General features: G+C 32.9%; 1 protein-coding gene across 15 annotated transcripts in view; it reads right to left on the bottom strand.

The window, feature by feature from the left end:
* Positions 1-26,452, bottom strand: part of ADGRL3 (adhesion G protein-coupled receptor L3) — a 571,267-nt gene that overhangs the window by 473,148 nt on the left and 71,667 nt on the right. For all 15 annotated transcript variants that reach the window (XM_031942424.1, XM_031942418.1, XM_031942420.1 and 12 more), the window contains exon 2: positions 17,281-17,494. In XM_031942424.1, coding sequence (XP_031798284.1) covers positions 17,281-17,494 — 214 coding nt within the window. The remainder of the gene's footprint in view (positions 1-17,280; positions 17,495-26,452) is intronic.

Genomic DNA, 26,452 nt, shown 5'->3' with positions numbered 1-26,452 from the left:
AATGATCTAACTCAATAATACTCTCAATCATTCCACTTTTAGGTTCTCAAGTTATTCATGCAATGTATTTTTAACTCTTGAGATTTAACTGTTTTCTATTCAAGCTACTACTCCAAGCAACATCTGTTCCAAGTCTTATTGTATCTAGAAATGCTACATAATTTCAAGGATTATTTTGTATTATCAGCCACAAGTCAACCTTTGCAGAAGTATTTCTTCAAAAATAAACTTGTTCCCATGCAATTTCTAATGTTTAGGAAAATGATTATAGGGTATCCTACCCTATTTCCACATTTCTTTCACCAATTCATCTTTAAAGTACTCTATCCCTCTCTACCCAGTTGATTTTAGTAAAGCATAAATTCAAATATTAACAATTTAATAAATTTCTACCAGTAGTTGGTCTTTTTTTTTTTAAAGATGTTACCCCAATATCAGGAATTGCACATTCTTTGACTTTTCTCAGTAGCAATGATTGGTTTATACTTCACCAACCATATATACTTGATGACTTCTCTATAAACTGTATGCAGTGGAAAAATAGCTGAATAGGATCAGTTTAGGGCCATGGAAAGCACTAATTCCTCTGTGATTAAAACCAACCAATCTCTACTACCTTGACTTATAAAAGATATAAGTAGTTCATGTCATATGTATACAACAGGATTTAAGTCTATTCACTGTTAAGGATTTTTACTATTTTCTTTAATTGTTTAATTGGGGATATTAAGAAATGTCAATGGGCAATCTTCATTATTTAAGAATTTTCCCACAGAAATATGCATGGGCTTTAATTATACTTTATTTCATTAGCTCCAACTACAGAATATTGATGGAGGAAGTAAAATATAGAGAGGTCAAATCATAGAATCTATGAACTGAAAAGGACCTCAGAAATGACCTACAATAAACAAAAAAAAATTCCTTCTACAAAATATCCAACTAGATAACAGCCAACATTTGTTTGAAGATTTGTGGTAAATACTTTACTTCTAGAAGTAGTCAATTTCATTTTTAGATGATTATTAGGAAGTATAGCCTTACATAAAATCTGTAAGTTTACATCATCCTTTGCATCTTGTTTTGTCCTTTGGGAGCAAGCAGAGCAATTCAATTCCTCTTGAATATTAAAACCCTTTAAATATTTAAGAAAAACTCTCAAATGTGTCTCTTCTCTCCTTTTGCATCCTGATTCTTTACCTCAAACTAAACTAGTAATCATGATCTTGGATTTCTTCCTCCATCCTGATTTTCTTTCTCTGAATGCTCAATGTACTTCATAATATTCAATACCCAGAAAACATTATTCTAATTGTTGTTAAGTGTTGTACTAGAAATGGTACTAAATTTTAGAGTCAAGATAATCCGAGGTATTGCTTTAACTATTGATAAATTGTATTATTCTAGGAAAGTTACATGACCTAACAGCCTAAGTTTTCTCATCTATAAAATGAGGATAATAATCACACCTACCTTATAGAGAGGTTGAGAAAATCAAATGAGACAATATATTTAAAGTTCTTTGTAAATATTAAAGTACTATATAGATATTAGCTATAATTATCATCATCATCATCTAGAATTTCCCAAGAGAGTGTACAATAATACTATTACCTCTATTTTTAAGAAGCAGAAACTTTGTTTTTGTTGTTGCTGGTTTTTTTTTTGGGGGGGGCTATTATAAGTTACTATTTATCCACATTGAGCTTGGCACAATTGGCACAATTTTTAAAAGAAAAATACATCTCATCGTGTATTTACAATGTTGTTTGTTTTTTTTTAAACTGATAAAATGATAAAGCACATTTTCGAATTCAAGAGTAAGACTTTCTCCTATTTCTCCTTTTCCTCCTCCCTTCTTTCCTCTCCCTCCCTCCCTTTGTCTGTTTCTCCCCATCTCTCTCTTTTCCTCCCTCCCTCCCTCCCTTCCTCCTTCTCCCTCCCCTCTCTGTGTCTCTCTTACTCTGTCTCTCCTTTCTTCCCTCCCACCTTGTCTGGCCAAGATTTCTTCAGCTGAGCTTACAATTTCTGACAATTCTCCAGGGCTACACTCACTTTAAGAGACCTTCCAAGAGCCATGCAGACTCTATTTGTCAGAAGAACTTAAGCTTTCTATCAGCTCTCTTAACAATTCCACCATGAAGCCTATAATAAAGCTTGACACTTGTTCCTTTTAAATTTGCATGGAAAGAATTATATATCAGGAAGAGAAGATGAATTCGTCACATAGAGAGACAGAGATGGACTGCTGGTCAGAGTGAACTACCCTCAGTGTTGGAAGAAAACAAGGAAGGTCTAATGTACAATATGTAGCCCCAACCCAGAATGAACTTTTGGAAGAACATGAGTATGGATTATACAGTATTGGCAGACTTGGATCTTCTGTTATTTGCATCATCAATCACAGATTCATCTAGTTTGAGTATACTTTATCTGATTAGATTCAGCCCTATCATCTAATAGTAATACATTTTCTCGATCCTGACTTTGTTATATCCTATATTAGCTATCACTTCATCAATGTATCATTTACAAATTTGAAAATTTATGTATTTATCTAAATCACTTACAGTCACAGTAAAGAGCACAAAACCAAGCACAGATTCATTCAATATATAATTTCTTCCAAACATATAAAATAAATAACTAATCTTAGGGTCTAGTCATTCAAATTATTTTGAATCCACCCCACTCTCTCTATCTTTTCAACAGAAATAGCACAAAAGATTTTTTTCAAATACTTTGCTTAATATCTAGTAAATTATAACTATTACATTCTCTTGATGTCAGCCCAGTAACTCTTTCATATAAAGATATCACATTACTCTAGCATAAACTATTGCTGAAGAATTAATGTTGGGTTTTTTATGATTGTCGGTTCATTTTCTAGATGTTCATTAACACCTCTCGGGCTTGGTATCATTGATCAGGTACAATGGACCACTCAGAATCAGAGGATTTTAACACACTATCCTTTTATTGAAAATCATTCCATATAGCCTCAGGTATATGCTATTCTCAAGGAGATCTCAAGGCACGCGCGCGCGTGCGCACACACACACACCTCTCTCTCATTCTCTCATTTGTATACATATACATATATATATATGTATTATATATATAATACATATATATATATGTATTAATGCTGCTAGCGAAAAGGTTAAAAAGCAGGCAGTGAAGTTCCTCAGATTCTTGGAAACTAGCCCTTCTCTCAATTCTCAAAAACTATTTTATATTCTACCTGTTCAAAAGACCTAAAGCTGAATCTGAGGGTTTGAAGTAAAGCACATTAGGAGGATGGATATATATATATATATATATATATATATATATATATGTAAAATGTATATTCCAATTGTGCCAGATCCTCACTGCAATTTATTTGCTCATAATCATATTAACCATTGTTTTGAAAATATACATGTAATGAAAGTGATAACATACTCTCCTAGTTCTACCAACATTCAGGCTCACAATCCCACTCCTTTTTAATAATATATTCTAATTTGTAAGAATATATTCTAGATTTGTGCCAACATGGTTCATTCTTTACAGACTTCATTTTGTTCACCAAATACCTGCACTCTTTCTCCCTTTGTCCCTCTGGTGCCTTTTAAAATTGGACCATGTTTGCCCCTTTCTAGCTCTATGGTGCCTTTTCCATTCCCACAACTGCTGAAATATCAATGAGTGTGGTTCAGCAACCCATTGGTTCTTTCAATAGCCTCAGATGTAGTCTACTGAAATCTAGTGAATTGACTTCGGTAAGGTCAACTAGATGTATTATTAGTATCATCCTATTTATACTGGGAATCAACTTTCCATTAGTTATTTTTGTACTGTCATTTACAGTGAAAAGTTTATTCTTTGGCCGAGAAAACATAAAATTAGACCTGACCAGGTCTACATACATTTTCATTTAGCTATCTAACCTTAGCAAAAGAACTATGGAAAAGAGTATTACATTTGAACTCAGAGAACCTGGGTTCAGATGTTTCATCAGTCATTTATTCATACTACTTTGGGCAAGCTATTTAAGTTCTTTAAGTTTAAATTTTGTTAAGTATAAAATGATGGAATTAAATAAATATGACCTCTAATTGTAATTTAAGCCTTTTCTCTCTCTGATTCTCTAATTCTCTTTGACACTCTTTCCTCTTTAAAAAACAAATAAGAATATAAAGCCAAAATCAAATGCATTTCTCTTGTTCACTTAGTGGGAACATAGCCTAAGAGAAATGTTAAGGATAAATCTGATCTAATTAATAATTAAACATAGATAAAAGCCTTTTGATCTAATAATGTTCTTGTTTGTTCTATTCATTTGGCAATGATGACATAATGTTCAGAATTGCAAACATGACCCTCTATAGTTTGTGTCCTCTCGTAAAATTTTAAAACAAATCATCTAAGTTGGATAACAATGATAGAGTCAACAATCCGAAAAAGTGCTTGAAGAAACTTGCTAGTGAATTTTCTGAGGAGAGTTCAGAAAAAAAGCTCTTAACATTAATTTTACACTATGATTCTCAAGATTAAAATGCTCTTTTACATTAGGAAATTCTGAAGGACACCATGATCATGTTTACATGGAAGTAGGCAAGTAGAGTGCTGGGATAGGCTTTTACTAGTTCAGTTGATTAAGTTTTTAGCATTAGTATTTGCATTGCAGAAAACTACAAAACGGGACTTAATTTGTTTTGTTGATTGTCCAAATTTAAGAAATTGGTGGACAAAATGTTACTAAAACAAATTGAACTTAAAAGTATGTAGTGTTCACTATGTATTACCCCACTCTCCATCCAGAGACAGTTGTTAAACATTTACCATCAAATCAAATGGCACCCCCCCTGGAAATAGACATAAAGGACCACTACTTACATATTAGGGTTACACTCATCAGTTGTATTTTATCTAATGAATCATAAACCCAAACACCATCATTAAGCTGTGTCAAAATAAAATTAAACTAAAATTTCACATCTTAGCAGATTAAGTATGACTTCTGGAAACACTCATAAATGTTTGTCTTTTTTTTTTCTAAAAGATTTTAAATGGAGAATTAGAAATAGTGGGAAGAGAATATTTCCTCAGTATGTGATACAATGGTTGTCATTTTCTTTCTCCAACAATGAATTTTATCTATAAAATATTGACAACACAGGATCATATTTCCACAGAGAGAATAAAAGTAATGATGTCTTATGCCATTGCAAACCATACCATTGCTAAATATCACCATTTGTGTAATTTACTATTTTGTTTTTTTTATTTCAATAATGACTATCATAAACATTAAAGAATAAAATGTTAAAATTATAAGAAAATTATTTCAGCATTTTTCTTATTATTATTCAAAATATGTCTTAATCTCATTGTCCCAATTATTCAAAGGGTCAAAACTGATTTCAAAGAAAATTCATTTGTAAATAAAGCCCATAGGCTTTAAAAACAAAATGGGTGTTAAGCCAAATAAAAACAAATTTACACAGACATAGAATCATACAAAGAAGAAAAATAAATACCTAATGTTCTGCGGGAAAATGGGAAAAAGGTAAAGTAACATCTATTAAAGTATTAATTTACAGAAGGGTCCTGAGAGTTTGAGCCAAATAATTCCCATCAGCTTTCCACTTTAGTTAGCTGAAAACATTTGATCTGCATCAGCTAGTAAATTTTCTAAGGCAGAATTACCTACTCTGACTACTCTGATGCATACTTTGCATAGCAATTAAAATGATGGAGTATGTTATCAAGAGGTGTTAGAGAGTTCTCCTTGTAGGCTCTCATCCAAAAGATCTCCTCTGAGAGTAAAGGAAAAGGTTTGGTTTGGTAGGCAAAGGAAAGGCATGTGAAGAATTTAGTTTTAGATTCTGGCTCACAATATTCTTGGTCTCTTGACTCTGGGGATATAAGTCTAGCTTTGCTCTTGAATTAAATTAAAGCTATCTGGAGGCATATTAAAGAAGTGCGATAAATAACGTTTGATAAAAGAAATGTAAATTAAAACACATTTATCTGATTGGCTAATATGACAAAAAGAAGGAAATGATAAATGTTGGAGAATGTGGAAAAATTGGGACACTAATTCACTGTTGGTGGAGCTGTGAACTGATCCAACCATTCTGGAGAGCAATTTTGAACTATGCCCGAAAGGACTATAAAATTGCATATCCTTTTTTATAGCAAAACTGCTACTAGGTCTGTATTCCAAAAATATCAAAAAAATAGAGGAGGGCCTACATATGCAAAAATGTTTACAGCAGCCCTTTTCTTGGTAGCAAAATATTGGAAATTAAGGGGATACTTGTCTATTGGGGAATGGATAAACAAGCTATGGTATGTGAATGTAATCGAATACTATTGTTCAACAAGAAATGATGAACAGGCAGATTTCAGAAAAAACCTGAAAACTTGTATCAATCGATACAAAATGAAATGTGCAGAATCAGGAAAACATTGTATATGGTATCTGGAACAGTATGTGATGACTGACAAGTACAAAGAACTGACAAAGGAAAATGTTATCCATATTCAGATTAAAAAATTGATGGACTCTGAATGTAGACTGAAGTATACTTTTTTTCCTTTCTTCTTCATGATTTTTTTTCCTTTTGACCAATATATTCTTTCACAACTGTAGCTAATATTGAAATGTTGTGTATGATAGCACCTATATCAAACTGTCTACCATTTTCAGAAAAGGGAAGATGAGGAAGGGTGGGAGAAAAATATGGAACTCAAAATATCATAAAAATGAATGCTAAAAATTGTCTTTATATGGAATTGGGGGAAAATAAAATTATGTTGAAATAGACTAATAGTTGTCATTGAAATTCTTTGTCTTACTCATGATATTTGAATAGGCTAATTATTACTGCAAACTGCCTGGCTGAAAATAAAAGTATGAGAACTAAAGTTGAAAAGCTTATTTCTTTACCCCAGGTCTCCATTAAATGAAATAGACAATACCTAGCAAAATATCATGCCTGTATCAACCAAAAGAATCAATCAGAGTGTTAGCTTGGTGGCGATATTCCTGGAGAGCTAAATAAGTATCACAGAACATTCCCCAACTAGGGATACTTCTGAACCTGTGATGAACTTTTTCTATTTTATCCATCACTGAAAAGCTTCTTTGCTTTCTCAGTACTAAATAAAAGAGAAATCCTTGAGATGTTTCATAAGCTGTAAAATCCCCTGCAGTGCTACTATATAAACTGAGGGACAACTTTTCAGAAAAGGTGAGAAACTCTTTTTTTGTGTGTGTGCGTGTTTGAACTGTCTCCTAATGTGATTCCCTATTTGAAAATACAATTGTGCTACTATCAAGGGACATGCAATAAAATCTAACCTAGTCCTTAAGAAGCCAAATGGGGCAAAAGTATGAGATACACAACCAGCTGCTCACTTCCTTGTAAGTGCAATGAGCCATAAATAAGAAAGTTTTCAAGCAAGAAAGGGTCTCAGAAATCTCTTTCATCACCTTAAAAATGAAGCCATGACCTAGAGAGGTACTGTCCTAGTTGACATATCAGAGTAGGAACTGGAAGCCAGACAGGTCTACTAGCTTTTATCATTGGTCCATTTTTACACACACACACACACACACACACACACACACACGTTCCCTTTTCCCTTCATTCTCTTAAGTGGTTGGATGGATCCATTATTTCATTTACTAGAACATAAAACAAAACCCCTCTACGTTAGATCTTAGTATATCAAACTTCAGGGATTTCAGTGACTAATCTTTTGTTGAAGTTTCTACTGTTATCTGATCCTCAGACAACAGACAGAATCCATTCTGAACTAGAAACCTTCCTGCTTTTTAAAGATTTTCCAGCACTTACTCTTCACTAGTGTTTCTATCAAAAATCCAGGGTCATATCCCCATTACATTAAAACACTGGATTGAGAAACTTCACACTATACATACACACACACACACACACACACACACACACATCATGTATACATTATATAGTTAAAATAGAACAGATGTAATGAATGAATTTTTTTGTTTTGTTTGACACTGAATACTGGAGAAAAAAACTAGTAAAGCTAAAATAAATTTAACTATTCTTTAAAACTTTCTAAAACATTCATAAAATTTTCTATTTTAAATATCCATTTTAAGTTTTTCATTTTCAAATGTCACAGGGCAATATATATATTCAGTTCTCAAGATAAAACTAAACCCATCCTCCTTTTTCCTCCAAAACAATATTTTAATGGCTACAATTACAGAAATAACACTATCTGTTCATTCTTTTTTAAATACATGCAAATTCCAAAGACATTCAAATATCTTTTTTTAAATAACATGTATTTATTTAATCCACAAAAAGGAGCATTACTGGAGTCTGGCACATGAATATATCTTCCCTAGCATTTTCAACATGGAGATGCCAACGGAAGAATCATGCACATGTGCAAAACCCTCCATTATGCTAGCAATCTGGGGGGAGAAAGGAAAAGTAGTTTTTATTATTTATTTTAACTATTTATTATTTAAACTAAATTTGGCATATGATATAATACACAGATGCCTTTTAATGAGGAAGAGATTTGGAGATTATATATATATATATATTTAAAACAGATTTTAAGATGCCTCTAAGATGCTATCATTAGCCATCATAAGAAGTTGTCTCTCTCTTTTTTGTATGGTCATGATGACATGATGACATCTTGCCCCGTCCTCCTATTCAGCAATAACACTAGTCATCTTGCAGGACCAGGTAATATAACTTAAGGACTAGAGCAGAAAAAATACCAGAAACAAGGAACATTAGTTTTAGTGGGGAAAACTGGCTCTGCTTGTTTGTGGAATATGGACAGTTGATTTTATATCCAATATTGAATCCTAGGAGTACTAGGTATAGGCAATGGGTATGGGAAATCTGAAAGCCCAAGGGCATTGCTGGGCCATCAATATAGAATTGTAAAATGAGCCAAGTTAATCTTCACCAGTTTTTGTCCCCACCCTCCTTTTTAGATTTTAACTTTATCTCAATAGCAGAGTAGCCTTGTGCTTCCTCCCATTGTCCAGGGGACCACTACTGCAGAGTGACATCAGACATTCTGTATATCAGATGTTTCCAAATCTCTCCCTCATTAAAATGCATCTGTGTATCCATTCCCTCTATTCTACAGTCAAATGAAACAATTTGATAAATACTCCAGGTACAATAATAATGAATCATGAGTTAGACTACTAAAAAAATCATGATAGTATCTTAATATGGAATATGTATGGAAGAAACTATTGTTTATAGCATTAGAGTACGACGGTGCATAGAATGAATATATACATATATGAAGGTCAATTTTTTTGCTTTTTTACTATTTTTATCTCAACTGAGAAGAGAGTACTTTTTCTAGGAATAATGAAAATATTATTTTTATGTATAATTGCTTTACTTCAATTTTTACTATATATCTCTACGTACATGATATGCATACACACACTTACACACACAAATATAGTCATCACATATTATCACTACTTTTTATTTTATGACACCGGCATGGTAGTTTGAGACACTCTTGACAAGATGAGAATGACAATTTCTGTTTGAAATAATTCTAATGTTGTGAGCCTTTGTTTTTAAAAATATTAACTGAATACATTTAAAATAGCTTTTGAAAAGGATGATGAAGATGATGACAATGAAGATGATAATCTGAACAAAGATTTTCTAGAGATAAAACTTGACTTATTGGAAGTTCCCTAATGGTGGAAAATCCAGACACCATTGTATGGTATAGTGACAGAGATCTGTGGGCAAACAGAGCCCAAATTATGGCACTGTCCTGAATATGCATATTCCAGGGAAATATTATCAGCAGCAATTGAATATTTGAGAGCTATAATTGCTTTTCCATCTCCTGGCTAATACACAACTTCTTCTATGTTCCTTGGTTCTGAAGGGAGCTAAGATGTGGCTCTGGCCTCCCCCGTCCTGCAGAATAACCTGATGATCACTAGAGAGATTAGATGTCAGTTCATTTCAACCAATATTTATTAAGAGTCAATATGCAAGGGGAAGTTACAGATTTCTCAGGAGTTATTCAGAATATTGCTGCTGAGAATCCTGAGCTTGAGGGCAGCGACGGCATTGACAGCTGGATACTTTTTCTTGATATCTGTCTCAAGGATAATGGTTTCCATAATTGTGTGGACTTGCCAATGGCCCCAACATTTATTGTTTTTTTCATACATATTCAATTTTTTAAATGACTACTTTTTGTCAACTCTTGGGAGTGAAATAGATTAAATAAGACATTTGTGGTGTTTGAATCACTTATTAAAAGCTTATACAAAATTATTTCCACAATACTTGAACACTTTACAATTTACAACAACATTCCTCACAATACCATTTTGAGGTTGGTAATATAAGTATTCATATAATTTTACAAATAAGAAAATTGAGGCTAATCCCACTTAACAAAAATCAGTCATTTGCTTACTTGAAAAATAACGCACAGAGACAAAAGGAAAAGTATTCCCTGCTCTCAAGAAAGAGGGAGGGATAGACAGATACAACATAAGGCCATAATTTGTAAGACCATCATCCACCAGAAGGACAAACAAAAGGCTCACTGAAAGTGTTAGCATGTGAGAGAGATCTTCATTGAAGACAGGGATTTTAGGAGGCAAAGGAGAAAAGGAAATGTGTTCCAGGAATGGATAACAATCTCTGCAAAGCCAATGAATTCAGAAGATGAATTAATAAGTGATGGAGCCTATATTGGGATCCAGATTCTTACTCCAAGTCCAAGATTATTTCTAACTATATCACACTTAAAAAAGGATTATGTTTCAATTGTTATAAAACATTTGTTGAATTTCCAAATTAATTGACAAAAATCACCTTCGGAAATATATTGCATGTTCTTGGATTTGGGGTTATTCTATGAAACAAGTGATATTTAAAATGCCTTTCCAATTAATGATAGAGTATTTTGTAAGAGGACCAATGCCTTTGTACCCCCTCTAAAATGAGATGCCAGGAAGTTGTCCAGATTTATACAGTAAATGTCAATGATTTTTTTTTAAACTGCCAACAGAACATGGCATTCCACTGATAAAAGTACTTCTGGCAGCAGTCATGATGATCTAAAAATGGATCCATTTTTTTTTAAGAAATAGTGTCATTGGTTGTTGAATTAAAGTCACTGACCTTTTATTTCTCTGCATTATAAGTTGCCATCTTAAAAATCCTCCTATGGAATTTATCCTATCCTGAAATTAACATATTAGGTTTCAGCTTTTCATTGGCTCTCTATTAATCATTTCAACATTTTAATTTAATGAATTTTATATGTTACATAAAAATCTGCTTATGGTGAAGAGCCAAAAGTAGAAACTATAGAAAGGATAGATTTAATAATATTTTTAAAAGCCAGAGAATAGCTTAATAAAGTCATATTCAGTTAATATTTATTCAGCACTTGATGACCTGACTCTTTATCCTCTAGGCATTTGGCATTGTCATAAAATGGTGTAGACATTTCTCCATATATAACCTCATGAGTTTTGGAACTTGCTATCTCGGCTCTGTTATTGAACTTTCTTTTGTGTTTTCTTCCTGAAATTTGAGCGTAAACTCAAGAAAAGGGCGGTTTTCCTTTGTCTATTTTAGAATCTCTATATTTCTAAATCTATCTCTAGCAATTAGCAAGATGCTTGGCACACAGCAAATTAATAATTTAATCATTCAATAAAACAACTTAATTAAATAATAAACAATAATTTAATCTGTAGAGTAGAAAGACTCCCTTATTTCTGTCCTCTTCCAGTTTATGATTTAGACAGGAAGAAAAGACAAGTGGGAAATAATAAAGTGATTAAATAATGAACTGCAGTGTAGCATGTGACAAGAATCTTGCATATATTGAATGTGAAATGTCTCTGTGACATCCCAGTGGAGATATCTAGCAGGCAGGTGGAGATATAGAGCTGGAGCAGAAGAGAATTGTGACTAGATCACATAACTGTTTCTACAGATGAGATAGTTGAACTTATTGAAGCTGTTCAAACTATTAGGAGAGAAAATATAAAGATATAAGAGACCCAGCAAAGAGCCTTAGAGTATACCTATTCATAGGGAATAGGACATGGAGGATAAGAATTCAAAATAGGAATTTATTAACTTTTTACATAAATCCACCTTCTTTGTAATGCTTATTTCTGTTGAGTACTACTACTTTTTTTTTGTCACTCAAATTTATAACCTCCACTTTAATCTCACATATTACCACTTCATCCAGTGGTTATCGAGTCTTGAAAATACTACCTTCTTAACATTTCTGATACTTGTCTTCTGTTGATATTACATGAAATCTCTATTGATCCTTATACAGTTCCTCTTTCCTTTGTTGCTAATTATGTTAGATGCCAAGGTGATCTTCCTAAAACATAGGGCTGGCCATGTCACTGTCTTGCTCAAGAATCTTTAAATACTTCTCTTCCCCTTGCTTGACACTAAAAGTCTTTTACAGATTGGATCCTGGCTGATTACACATTGCTTCTTTTGAAATTGCTTTCCAAGTGTTTTGTATATATATCCTACATTTACTTATATGGCCAATCCCTCATTAGAAAGAAAACTCATTAAAAAAGAGATGGACCAATGTCTAGTACGGGGTAGGTGCTTAATAAATCTGTGTTCTTGATTAAAAGATTAATCAATTAAGTAGGAATAATGGTGTCCCAGCAGGAGAAGATCTCCAAAAGAAGGAGATGGACTGAGAAAAGATCACTTAATTTTGTAGTGCAGCTATCTTTTGGTGTGATCTTGAAGAAAGTAATTTCAATAACTTGGTATCGACAGAAGGCAGATTGCAAAGAGCGGAGAGATGGCTAATTGGGAGGGGACAAACAGATAATGAGTACAGGTAGCTTTTTCTAGAAGTTGACTTTGTTATAGAACACTATCTTGAATAGGTTGTAGGATCAAATGAAGATTTTTGTTTGTTTGTTTTAATTTGTTTTTTTTGATTTTAGAAGGATCAGAGGGATCTCAGCATGTTTGAAAGCAACAGGTAAGTAGTTAAGAAGTAAGGAAAGGTTGAGAATTAAGAGTGAAATAGAAAAAAGATTGAAGGGGAAAATTCCCAAGGAAATGGAAAAAATGGAAACAAGAATACAATAAGCAGCAATATGAATATTGGCAAAGAGAAGGATCACTGCATTCTCTAAGATTAGAACAAAGGAAGACACAATGATGATAGGTGGAGAATGTTCAAGTATGGAATTAGGGAAAAGAGAAAGCCAGTGATAGATGACTTAGGTTTTTTCTTTTGTTTTGTTTTTTAGTGAATTATGAAGCAAGGTTCTCTTCTGAGATAAAGGGGGTTGTGTAGGTGGATTAAGCTTGGAAAAAAAGGTTTAGAATAGCTTCTGAGAAACTCAAAAGAGAATCAACAGGGAAGGATAGCATTATCAATCAGGTGATGCTATATAAAAAAAAATCTTTAGTGCAGTCATTCTCTAAGGTTATGTGATTTCCTACAGTGGCATTCAATATCATGTGTGCAAAATCAGAGAAGGAAGAAGAGTTGTGATTTAGAAAGAGATTAGCCATGAAAGAGCAACAGCAAGGGATTCAAGAATAAGGTATAGAGTATGAAGGAAATGGTTAAATTAAAGGGTCAAGCTCTTGAGGGGAGCTAAATAAAACTGGCACAGAAATACTGACCTGGAAATTTCAAGAGGATCAGAATCACTAGAGGCTGTTGTGAGAAACAAAAAAGAGATATAGGAGAGGTGAAACATAGGTAGATATAGATGGAATGGAAGAATGATCAGAAATATTTCAAAGTTATGGGTCATAGAAGTGAGATAATTTTAGGTGGCATTGAAATAAAGAGAATGCACACCCAGTGAGATGAAGATGGAGGAAGGAAAAGACCATTGGAAGTGCAGAAGTTGGCAAACTTGGAAATATTTGGAGAGATAAAGTTAGAGAGTTCACGGGGGAAAATGATAAAGCCTTTCTAATTCATCCAAAGTAATATGCATAACTTTATATAGAAAGAGAGGGAATTTTATTGTTTAAAATATAAAAGCAAAATAAAGGGATTGTGCTGTTGTTCGGCGCAGGTAATAAAACAGCTATGAAGACTGTGGGAGTGGATAACCATGACCTTGTCTCCTTAAATTACCTTTTGTGCTTGCTAAAATTCAATTATTTTCTAAATCAGAATTTGGGGAATATCTGGCCTTTTAAAAAATAGAGTCGTTATCTCTTCCCAGAATAAATGCTCAAAAAGAAAAGACAATCTTCTCTCAAGTACACACTGCTTGGTATTTCTTATCTAAATATGGTAGCTATGACTAAAGGTCTGATACCATTACTATATGTGGGAAAAGTTTTCTAAATGACTGACATATCATTTTGAAGAGAGGAAGTCCAGAAGATATTAGCAAAGAAACTGTTAGAGAATACATCATCATGAGAACAAAAGGAAGCAGCACTAACATGTTGCCTTGACATTTAATGAGGTGAACTATCCTTTCTGGGACTTGGTCTGATGTCTTCCATTATACTGATGGAAGGGAATTAAAGGAATTAAAGAGAAAATCTGCACTTTGGTAGGGACTTAGAAGCTATGGCTTTGTGTGGATGAAGACTCATAGATTATCATAAATCTAGGGTTTCTCATGTGTGAGAATGAGTCTCCCTATATGAGGATCAAATAAGAAAATAGTCAAAAATAGTACTTAGCACAGTGCCAGTCACAGAATAAGCACTACTTCCCACATCAATGATAACTTAAAGTAAAGCCATAAGCCAGAGAAATGCCATAGTGTAGTGGAAAGAGCAGAGGGTTTCAAGTTAGAAATGGCTCTAACATTTGCTATTCTTATGATCTAAAGCAAAGGAATTCATCTCTTTAGTCCAAAGTCCTAAGATTTCTCATCTGTTAAAAAAAAAAAAGGAAAAAAATTAGACTGTCTCTAATTTTCTTTCTAGCTTGATTAATGATGATTTAAGTCACTCTCAGTGCTTCCCTATGAGAAGGATAGTTTTGTTAGTATTTCTATTGTGCTTTATGATAATCATCCAGATTTCCTGATATTCAAAAGTGTTCATTACTGAATATAATTTATTTTTTAAGTTCAAAAAACTGAAACGCAGCAGCTCTTTTGGTAATAAAGTTTATAAAAGTGTTTTCATTGTTGCTTCACAAGTTAACCACATCTTAGAACCTAGTTATCTTAAAACTCTACTAAGCATTCTTCATTTCCCCCCAGGACTTTCCCAGAGAGATTAAAAACCACTTCAACTGAAGTGGTTCTTGCCTTTCTCAAGGTTTACAGGACCCAAATAACATTTCTCCTTCAATAATGGTCAATTTGGATATTCAGTGACGTAACATCAACATTATTCTGTCACTTTTTTCTGTGAATGACCAGTTTTATCAGGAATCTGCTCATCATGGTCCTTAAAAAAAGATGGTACTGTCTAACAGGAACACCCATGGAACACTTGAAGAATCAATGAATCAATAGGCATTTATTAAACATTAATTAGGTGGAGTCTAAGCTCTAGGGATGCAAAGGAGAGTGAAAACAGTTTTTTACCATCACAGAGATTATTTATCAGAGAGGTATAGAAAATTTGACTATTCAGGCTTGCTGTTTGTGTACAGATTAAACATGCCTGCAATGGTTCCAGAGTCCATTTTAACAGGCCTTGAAACAAGAATTTACACTGGAAATCATTGAGTATGTCAGCAAGAAAATTAAAATAATCCCACTGACAGTCAAAAAGAAAATTCCAAAGGACTAGCAAATGTTATATTGCCACTTAAAAAAGTACCCATCTTAAGTACCAACCCATTTGCAATACAGATGGCACATGTGCATTTCCCCTACTACATTACCCCACACACATACACACATATGCACGGAAGAATAAAATGAAAAACAAAAAAGCCAGAAGGAAAGAAAATGAAGTTATGCTGAATTGCTTAACTTAGAACACTGAGAATAATAAATATCATTCTGATTCACATTCCTCATTAACTATGGCAATGACTGCTGAGCAACCATTACAATATCTAGCTGCAATGGAATGACTACAATTATTTTAGTTCTAAGCCCACAGTTTCAATTAAGTTAAACATGTAGAAACAAGGAATAAAAAATGAAGAAGAAAAAGATACAAAAAAGGACCATTGTAATATAACATATTGCACAAAATATAAACTGGCAATTTCCTCTTACTTAATATCATTAATAATGGCCTTCAGTTGTCAGAATAAAAAAAAGGCTGTCTGTATGGTAAAATTAACCAAGACAGTTCATTTCAGAATAACATCTATTTTACTTTCATCATGGAAAATCTGGCCCATCATAATTTCTATTACTGATATTGATTTAAAGTCATTAAAACTATCTACAAAATTGATCTTTTTACTCAACTACTAATCAAATATTCAATAATTAGGAATCATAAAAGACAAATCAGTAAAGATCAAGGAGAAAGAATTGGAGTTAGTAAGACTAAAAGATGAGAAATAAAAGATAATTGTAAGATTCTTTTTACACATGTTATTTTAAGAAAGACAAGAAAAAGTTCTTAACTGGAGCTTCTATAAAGATAAAAAATTAAGATAAATTAAGATTTAAACTCCATTATATACATTGGCTAAACTTTAATCAATTGGAATTCACTTTTTGTGTCAGGACTCAGAAACTGATATATTGTAAATGAATGTCTTAAGTGAGAGGATTGGTACTCTAGAACAAAGAACCTGGATTTACCAAGGATATTTAAGAATAATAATGAAACAAAATGATCTATTAAAGCAATCAATTCAAAATAAGCATTTGGATGTTTCTTTGTTAACTCTTAGTTCTAAACAGTACAAGAAATTTATAACAATACAAGTACAAATTAATTTAACATACAAGGTAAAAGTAACTGCAATATGCAAAAAAATACTATATAGTAATATAAGGCATACTAATTTTCATGAAATATGGAAATCTTTATTTGCATTTTCTTTTTTTAAAAGGTCAAAAAATGTTCATTTAAATAACAAAGGATTTATATATTCTATGATTCCCCTCTTTAAAAAATTATAAATTATATTTTTTGTGGATTGGTAGGGGGAAATAAACAAAATGTATTCTCTTCTTTTTCAACAGCAATATGCAAATGACTAGTTATTTTGGATCGTCAGTAAGTTGCAAGTATACATGTAGAACTTTTTTTTTAAATCATAAGGGGAAAAAAAAGTTATATATCATACCTTTGAGACATAATCTTATAGGCATCTGGCAGATAACACCGGATATTCTCCATCTGAGCAGGATCAGAGTCACAGATTTTATCATCAGTCCTACCATAGTTGGCACTTTCAATCATGATAACATCTGTTCCAGGACATCGAAGTTCTATTGGGTAGCTTTCACATGATAGTTCCCTTCGGACGACAGCCATCGGAATTGGAGCACGACTGAAAGCTAGGGAAAGAAGGGGGGGGGGAGTTCTTTTTAGTATCTAAAGGAAAAAAGAACAGTTCTTTCTCTTAAAGTATTGGGAAAAACTATACTTGTAAAGCTTTTGAGTAAATTTTTAATCTTATGGCAAAGTAGTATCTTTTTTTTTATTTAATAGCCTTTTATTTACAGGTTATATGCATGGGTAACTTTACAGCATTAACAATTGCCAAACCTCTTGTTCCAATTTTTCACCTCTTACCCCCCACCCCCTCCCCTAGATGGCAGGATGACCAGTAGATGTTAAATATATTAAAATATAACTTAGATACACAATAAGTATACATGACCAAAACATTATTTTGCTGTACAAAAAGAATCAGACTCTGAATTATTGTACAATTAGCTTGTGAAGGAAATCAAAAATGCAGGTGTGCATAAATATAGGGATTGGGAATTCAATGTAATGGTTTTTAGTCATCTCCCAGAGTTCTTTCTCTGGGCATAGCTGGTTCAGTTCATTACTGCTCCATTGGAAATGATTTGGTTGATCTCGTTGCTGAGGATGGCCAGGTCCATCAGAACTGGTCATCATATAGTATTGTTGTTGAAGTATATAATGATCTCCTGGTCCTGCTCATTTCACTCAGCATCAGTTCATGTAAGTCTCTCCAGGCCTTTCTGAAATCATCCTGTTGGTCATTTCTTACAGAACAGTAATATTCCATAATATTCATATACCACAATTTATTCAGCCATTCTCCAACTGATGGGCATCCATTCAGTTTCCAGTTTCTAGCCACTACAAAAAGGGCTGTCACAAACATTCGTGCACATACAGGTCACTTTCCCTTCTTTATAATCTCTTTGGGATATAAGCCCAGTAGTAACACTGCTGGATCAAAGGGGCAAAGTAGTATCTTAATATAAACTCTACTTTCATTGAGTTAAAATACATCTATAATAAAATGTTGTCTATTACTGAGCTCAAAGTGTTTTTTAGCTGAGTTTTTTTTATCATTTTATTGGCTCTCTATGTCTGAGTTGTCCATTTTTCATTATTCATGGGCATCCATTCAGTTTCCAGTTCTTGCCACTACAAAAAGGGCCGCCACAAAAATTTTTGCACATATGGGTTCCTTCCCTCTTTTATTATCTCTTTGTGATACAGACCCAGTAGAGACAATGCCCGATCAAAGGGTATGAACAGTTTGACAGCACTTTGGGCATAGTTTCAAATTGCTCTCCAGAATGTTTAGATCAGTTCACAATTCCACCAACAATGTATTAGTATCCCAGTTCTCCTATATCCCCTCCAACATTCATCATTATCTTTTCTGATCATCTTAACCAGACAGTTGTATAGTGGTAACTTAGAGTTGTTTTAATTTGCATTTCTCTATCAGTAGTAATATAGAGCATTTTTTTTTCACATGACTAGAAATAGTTTTAATTTCTTCATCTGAAAATTTTCTGTTCAAATCCTTTGACTATTTATCAATTGGAGAATTTGAGTCAATTCTCTATATGTTTTAGAAATGAGGCCTTTATTAGAATCCTTGGATGTAAAAAAAAATTTCCCTAGTTTATTGCTTCTCTTCTAATTTTGTCTGGGTTTTGTTTGTACAAAAACTTTTAACTTAATATAACAAAATTATCCATTTTGCATCCCAGAAGTCTTCTCTGGACACAAATTCTTTCCTTCTTCACAGATCTGAAAGGTAGGCTATTCCTTGTTCTTCTAATTTGCTTATAGTATCATTGTTTATGTCTAAATTATGAACCCATTTGAACCTTATCTTGGTGCAGGATATTTTAGGTATGGGTCAATGCAAAGTTTCTGCCATATAATTTCCAATTTTCCCAGCAATTTTATGTCAGATAGTGAGTTCTTATTCCAGAAGCTGTGGTCTTTGAGTTTTAGATTATTATAGTCATTGACTACTGTGTCTTGTGAATCTAACCTATTCCACTGAATGACTATACTTTTGCTTAACCAGTACCAAATGGTTTTGATGACCACTGTTTTATAATATAGTTTTAGATCTGGTACAGCTAGGCTGCCTTCATTTGCATGTTTTCATTAATTCAGAAGTTTGGGATTTTTAAAGGAATGGTTCAATTTGTAATTCACTTTTACTTTGTTTAATTTTGAGCCCTCTTACCTTATTGTAGATTGATGGTATTTATTCAAAATATACTGATGGATCATCTTAATCCATTCGAATGCATATCATAGACTGAAAAATAGTCATTTTTTATTCACTTGGTTTTTTCCCATGTGGAAAATTAAGATGTTGATTTAGAAGATGTTGAAACATTGCAGGATTTGGTGCAACTAGTACAATACTATTTATAAATGGGTATATTTTGGAGGACCTCATCATGCACAAGGAATCTTTCTTCCATTTGGACTTTGCTATACGTTCTCTATTACTAAAGCAAGCATCATCAATAAGCAAATATTTCTCTATGTCTTATTCAATATTAATAATCTGATAATCGTACAACCAAGTCATTGTTATATTTTTGAGGGAATAAAGTATGATTGTGAACCAAGAAAAAGGGTATTTTGTTGGAAAATATCACAGAGTAATGAATCAAATGCTCTTTAAAAACAAGTGAGATTTCATTGAAACATACTATCTGGGTGAACAGGTAAAATCCATCAAACAACTGGGTGATGACATAACCAACCTGAACAAAATGGGGGCCTCAGTTCTGGCATGATGGAAGGTCTTTTTGACAAGCACAACCCTGGAGACAGTGACAAGTGCTAAGCTACGCCTAGCTTCCTCCAAACCTGGGAATTATGGGTGTGACTCCGACTGTCTTTCAGTGTAAGCATATTTTGGTTATCTGACATTTTCATAATCTGTACCAAAAAACTGCCATCATTTAAATCCCAATAAAATGATTTGGTACTGATGGGGAAAAACTGAGTACATTGGGATCTTGTATTCTCTACATCTTTCAATCAATTGTAAAATAGATAAAAAATAATTAAATAATATAAAATATAAATAAATATAAACTTTTTTGTCATTAAAATATTTATTAAATTCTATTATTTCCTCTTTACCACCAAGCCTTAATATAGTGGGACTGTTTTATAACAGTGATGTGGAAAGTAACTTATTTCAGAAGTATTCAAACAAAAATCTATATAGTATCAACAAAACACAGGCTTCATGATCTTCAAAGCAGCTACAGTTTTTGTCTTATCCCTATTAGTATAATGAATTTTTCCATGACTTAAATGTATTAAGACAAAACCAATTCAGTACTCAAGTATTCCACATAAATTCAGGTGTTTTCTCATTGAGGAATGAGACATTATAACATTGCTGTTAAATTTTCCAATTTCTTATAAATAAAATATCATATATCCCCCAATTACCAATGATTATACCTAAACTTTTTTTTTTCCAAATGGCTATCATAGAGGATTCTTAATCAGGGATGATAATGCTGGAACAACTTTATCCTAAATATTTGATAAGTATTATTTTCATTTCATTGGTGTTTGTTACAGTAGCTCATGTTAAAGTTTCTCAAGTCAGATGAAGAGAGAGTACTAAAATTGTGTTTAAGAAAATTGGAGTCTAAATCAGTTCCTCTATACTGAGTTGCTGTGTTACCCTTATTATAAAATAGCATCTACAAGATGAAAACAATAATAGTCCTTAATCAGAAGGTACTAAAGGTACAGGTAAAAGTTATTTATACGTAAAATAACTGCTTTTTATTTTTAAAGCAAAATAAAACTTTTATTACATATTTCTTAATTCTATACATAAACTTTGATCATTTGCAACAAGTCATATGTTTAAAAATATGGAAAGCTAATTGATGTCACAGATTGGGCTCTGGACCTGAAGTCAGAAAGACTCCTTTTTTTCTGAATTTAAATCCAAACTCAGTCACTGGCTATGTGATCCTGGGCAAGTCACTTAAGCCTGTTTCCTCAGTTCCTCATCTGAAAAAAAGAACTGCAGAAGGAAATGTCAAACCGCACTAGAATCTCTTCATAGAAAACCCCAAATAGGGGTCACAAAGAATTGAACATGATTGGAAAAATGACTAAACAACTGAATAACAAAATAATATGGAATGTCTTTTTTAAAGTGGTCAAATAATAAATCATATTGTTATCTCAAGCTGAAAATGTGAAGGAAATGCCATTTTATATGCTTATATTATTTCTACAATATATGATTTCTTATCTGGATTCAGGAATACTATCTATATGATCAATCTGGCAAATATTTGTCTCAATTTTTATTGTGATATTATTATTTTAGGTCTATAAAACAAATTATAGTGGCTTGTTGCCATTAATGTGAATTTTTCCAGGTTACATTCAATATGTAGATTTTAAAATTTATAATGTATTATTTGGATTAGGTTCTTCTATGAAATTTTTCAATACCTCTACATATAATCACTATAAAAGAGCCAAGCATCCAGAAAAAAACTAAATACCAACAATAAAGCTTAATTTAGCCATGACTATTTATTATCCAAAACTTTTGAATTGTGTTTCACATTTTAATGTAGCAGTTCAAAGCAAAGACTTTTTTAAAAGTGCAAAATGGTATACCTAATGGTCCTAAAAAAGAGGTACCATGACATAGTAACCAGAGGTCCACATTTAGAGTCAGGGAGAGGTGGATTCAGGTCTCAGATATCTGACTTATATTATCTGTACAGACATGGGCAAGATACTTAATTCCTCACTGTCTCAAGAAATATTGACTAAGACTTATTTTAACTCATACTTCCTTATACTGATAAAATTCTAGGCCCATTCTCATTCTTTCCACACCTCAAAAAAATCCTTATAAAAAAGTCTCAAGTCTTTTGAATCACATATAAGGAAAGCCACCTAGTCTTTTCCAAGAATAGAGTCTGACTAAAAGCCTTCTCAACTTCCTCCTCCAATTTTCCACATTTTTAAGTCACTTGAAAAATCACCTACTTTATCTTCTTTCCCTCCTGGCACAGAGGAAGGACATCCACTTTTTTTCATGTTCTTGCCCATAATCTTATTTCTTCCATCTCTTGCAGGATTTGAATTCAAAAGGTATTCTCCTTCTCTGTCAAGCATAATCTTCAACCTCTTGAGCTTTCCAATGTTTTCTTCCCATCTACCAATACCTTAACAATAACGACTTGGGAGTGAAGTCTCCCGGCAGATTCAAATGTTACTACATCTTTTTCCTGTGAAATAGACTTTCTTTTGTGATAGAGCTAATGTCTCTACCAATGTTTCTGCACAGCACTACTTCTCCTTCCCTCCTGTGGTATGGATTAATTTTCCCTAAAATAGAGACAAAATTATTACAGGATTCAATTAGCCCCTATTAACCCAACACAGCTTCTTCCCCTTACCCACACTCTCATAGGTTAGACCTGTGACATAAATTAGTTTGCTTGGTATTTTTCCCTAAAAGGAGACAAGTGGCCCCTGAGATCCGATTGAATTTAGCTTTCCTGATGTAGCCTTATGATCAACTCAAGGCAGAAAAAGGTTTTCACATGGAGTCTCAGCCCTGCAATTTGGTAGATGTCTGAAGATCACTCAGGTCATACTATCCTTTACCATATCTTGTCTGATAGAAAATGTGTTCAATATGAAGATGACAGAGAATTTGTACAGGGAAACTGAGGACCATGTTGTCCTTATTGCATATCCTTGCCATGTCAGGGCAATTTAAATTTCCTTTTACTAACTCTTCAGTGACTTGCAAGTGCCTTATTTTATCTCAATGCTGAACTTGAACTAAGAGAATATTGTTGTTTAATTGGGTGTGTCCCCCAATTAAACCTTTCACTTCATCTTCCCTGTTTTTCTTTCTCTTACCACTTAAACCAAATTAGTTAGCAAGTTAGAACTCTGTGATTATATCCTTATACACAGCTATGTTGATCTTTTCCAAATAATTAGTCAGGCAGATCAATCATAACACAAATTAATTCAGCAAAAACAAAAAAACAAAAACAAATTCAGCTGTCAAAGCATTTGTTTTATTTAATGGTCATTGTATTTAAGTAATTGGAACAGAATCCAGCCTTCTTTTTTTGATCCACTTTTTTTGGAAAGTCTAGATTCAATACCGCTATTTCCTCACCATTAATTCAACAAACTATGAGCAAATATTTAGTAAGTAGTATCATGTGCTGAGTAGTGTTCTAGACACAGGGGAAAGAAATCACATTTAAGACATAATCCTGGCTCTCTTAGAATTTTTAATTTAATACTCTCTATACAATTTTGTCTAATTCTCTATCCAATACTCTGGAATAAAACTTTTGTTTCTACTCTTACTAAAACTATTCTCTTCAAGGTCAACTATAATCATCTAATAAGAGTCCAAAATGAATTAAGTCACCCTAACAGACTGAATTTTCTTTGACTCCACTGGGGTATATAACTGGATAGTTTCTGTCTCTGTGATTTCCCACATGCTCAGACATTCTTTCTCCATCTCTAATTATGCCTCTGGTCACCAATTATTCCTCCTGACACCTTTGGGTTGCTTAATGTTGGCTACTTGTACAATACTGAAAATAATCATCAACTAACAGCAATATACCATCAGCTCTTTTGATATGGGAGGGAAATAATATGAACCCCTTACATTCAGCTTCTTCTACAATAGAATTCTCAAGAAAGTGGGCTTCACTCACTTGGCTAAATTAAGGAGGTAATTTCTATTGTTAATAGGGTTAGAGTCCCTTGGTTTAATACTGACTTTTCCTTTGAAAACTGGGAATAAACATTACACTTGGACCTTACATGTGGAATAAAATTAAAAACAAGGAAAGTGTTATGGCTTTCAATCTCAAGCAGGAGGTAACAAACATACCCAAATAGACCATAGATAAGGATCACTTAAAAGTCTTACTTTCATCTCTCCTGAATTCCAGAGCAGCAAAAATAAGACTACTGTTCCTTTCAGTGATAGAAGATTAATGGAGAGGAATAGTGATGAAGGGGTATTAAGGAATCCCCACTCTTGGTCAAGGTAGCCATAAGCAAAATTTTTTACTTTCCTTTTAGGCCCTTTCTGGTAAGCAGAAGAATAATCAATGTCTGTTAAGTGTACATCCTCTTTATTCCACAAGTTGGGAAATCTGCATTATCTCACATCATATCAAGGCCCAAAAAGACCCAGAAAAGTTAATACGGTTCTATACTATTTAAAGTTGTGTTTGTGTCAATATGTGTGTAATTTTATTATACCTCTCACATTTCTTAAGACATATATTAGTAATTTATAGAATTCACTTTGATGTTTTTGTATTATTATATGTATTATGATGTCTTTAATAGGCCTCAGTTTGTCACAAATACTGTTTTCCATTGCAAGAAAGATATTAAATTCAACTGGTAAACAGAAATCTAAGATGTTATTGTAGCATATCTGATAAAGAATCAAGATCAGAATGGTAGTTTATACATAATTTTTCACAGCAAAGCTTTATTCTTTACCCTACTCTATTCTCTCTATATACTCATGTCCTTGGTGATTTCATTCATTTTTTACAAAGCCAACGCTATTCTCTATTGAGAAGACTCAAAAATTTTTATCTCTAATCCTAGAAAATCCTGAGAACCCCTCACAGATTTTAGATTTTTATTTGGATTTATCTTGGGTATCCCTAGCTCAGCATTTAACAATGGTTTTTCATCTTCTCAAACTATATTTTCTCCTAACTTCATTATGTCAGTCAGTAGCAAAATCTTTCACTTCATCTTCCCTGTTTTTCCTTCTCTTACCACTTAAACCAAATTAGTTAGCAAGTTATAACTCTGTGATTATATCCTTATACACAGCTATGTTGATCTTTTCCAAATAATTAGTCAGGCAGATCAATCATAACACAAATTAATTCAGCAAAAACAAACAAACAAAAATAAATTCAGCTGTCAAAGCATTTGTTTTATTTAATGGTCATTGTGTTTAAGTAATGTAATGAGTCAGTGAAGTCTAAACAGTGTTTGTATAGATGAAGCTTTAATTGGGGGACACACTTTTCACAAACAGACATAAAAGGAAATCGTACAACTGCAAGTTCAACTAAAATTATTTCTATCTATAAAGTAAAAGCCACTAACCTATTATAGTCTTGAAAGTGATGGTAGATAAGGAAAGAAAAACTTGGCTTTATTCTAATAAGACTTAAGGAGAACATAAGTTAAGGTTTTGTAAAAGGTAAGATAACCATTGATGAACATTTTTTTCATGGATAGTCCTCTCTGGAGGAATGGATCTTCTTAAAGGTTTTCTGTTATAATAAAGAGAAAAAGGGATGGTGTTCTAAAGGGACTTACTTGGATACACAGGGACACCATTGTCAAGTGTGTATGTGTGTGTGTGTGTGTGTGTGTGTGTGTGTGTGTGTGTGTATTGTAATTAGTAGAAGAAAACGAATAATATAACTGATATATAAAACAGCACTGGTATGGCTAAGCAACAATTGTTAGCATTAGGAGAACTCAGAAAGTGCTAAAACTGATAATGGAAGCTAAGGACAAGAGTTATTTTGTCACTGTTTAATTTTATCTGTATTTCCTGAAAAAAAAGATGGATAAAAATGAGATAGTACAGGTGCATGAAATGTACCAATCTCAAATGAACTATATGCTATGATTGTGAAGTAATTGGAGATGTAAATGCTGAGCCACCATCATTAATTTTTTTTAAAATTTCATATCATTTATTTATTTTTGGTGAGGCAACTGGGGGGTTATGTGATTTGTCCAGGGTCACACAACATCATACAGCTAGTAAGTATTTAGTGTCTGAAGTCATATTTGAACTCAGGTCTTTCTGACTTTGGACTGGTGCTCTATCCACGGTGCCATCTAGCTGCCCCTCTATAATTAATTTTTGAATCATAAGAAATGGAAGAAGTACCACAGAAAATTGAATTTGTGATATAAAAAGAGAGGTAAGGGTGTAGAGTATGCAA

Source organism: Sarcophilus harrisii, chromosome 6, assembly GCF_902635505.1.
Source record: "Sarcophilus harrisii chromosome 6, mSarHar1.11, whole genome shotgun sequence".
Lineage (NCBI taxonomy): Eukaryota > Metazoa > Chordata > Mammalia > Dasyuromorphia > Dasyuridae > Sarcophilus > Sarcophilus harrisii.
Note: the sequence above shows the minus strand (reverse complement) of the source record. Positions and strands in the feature narration are given on the sequence as shown.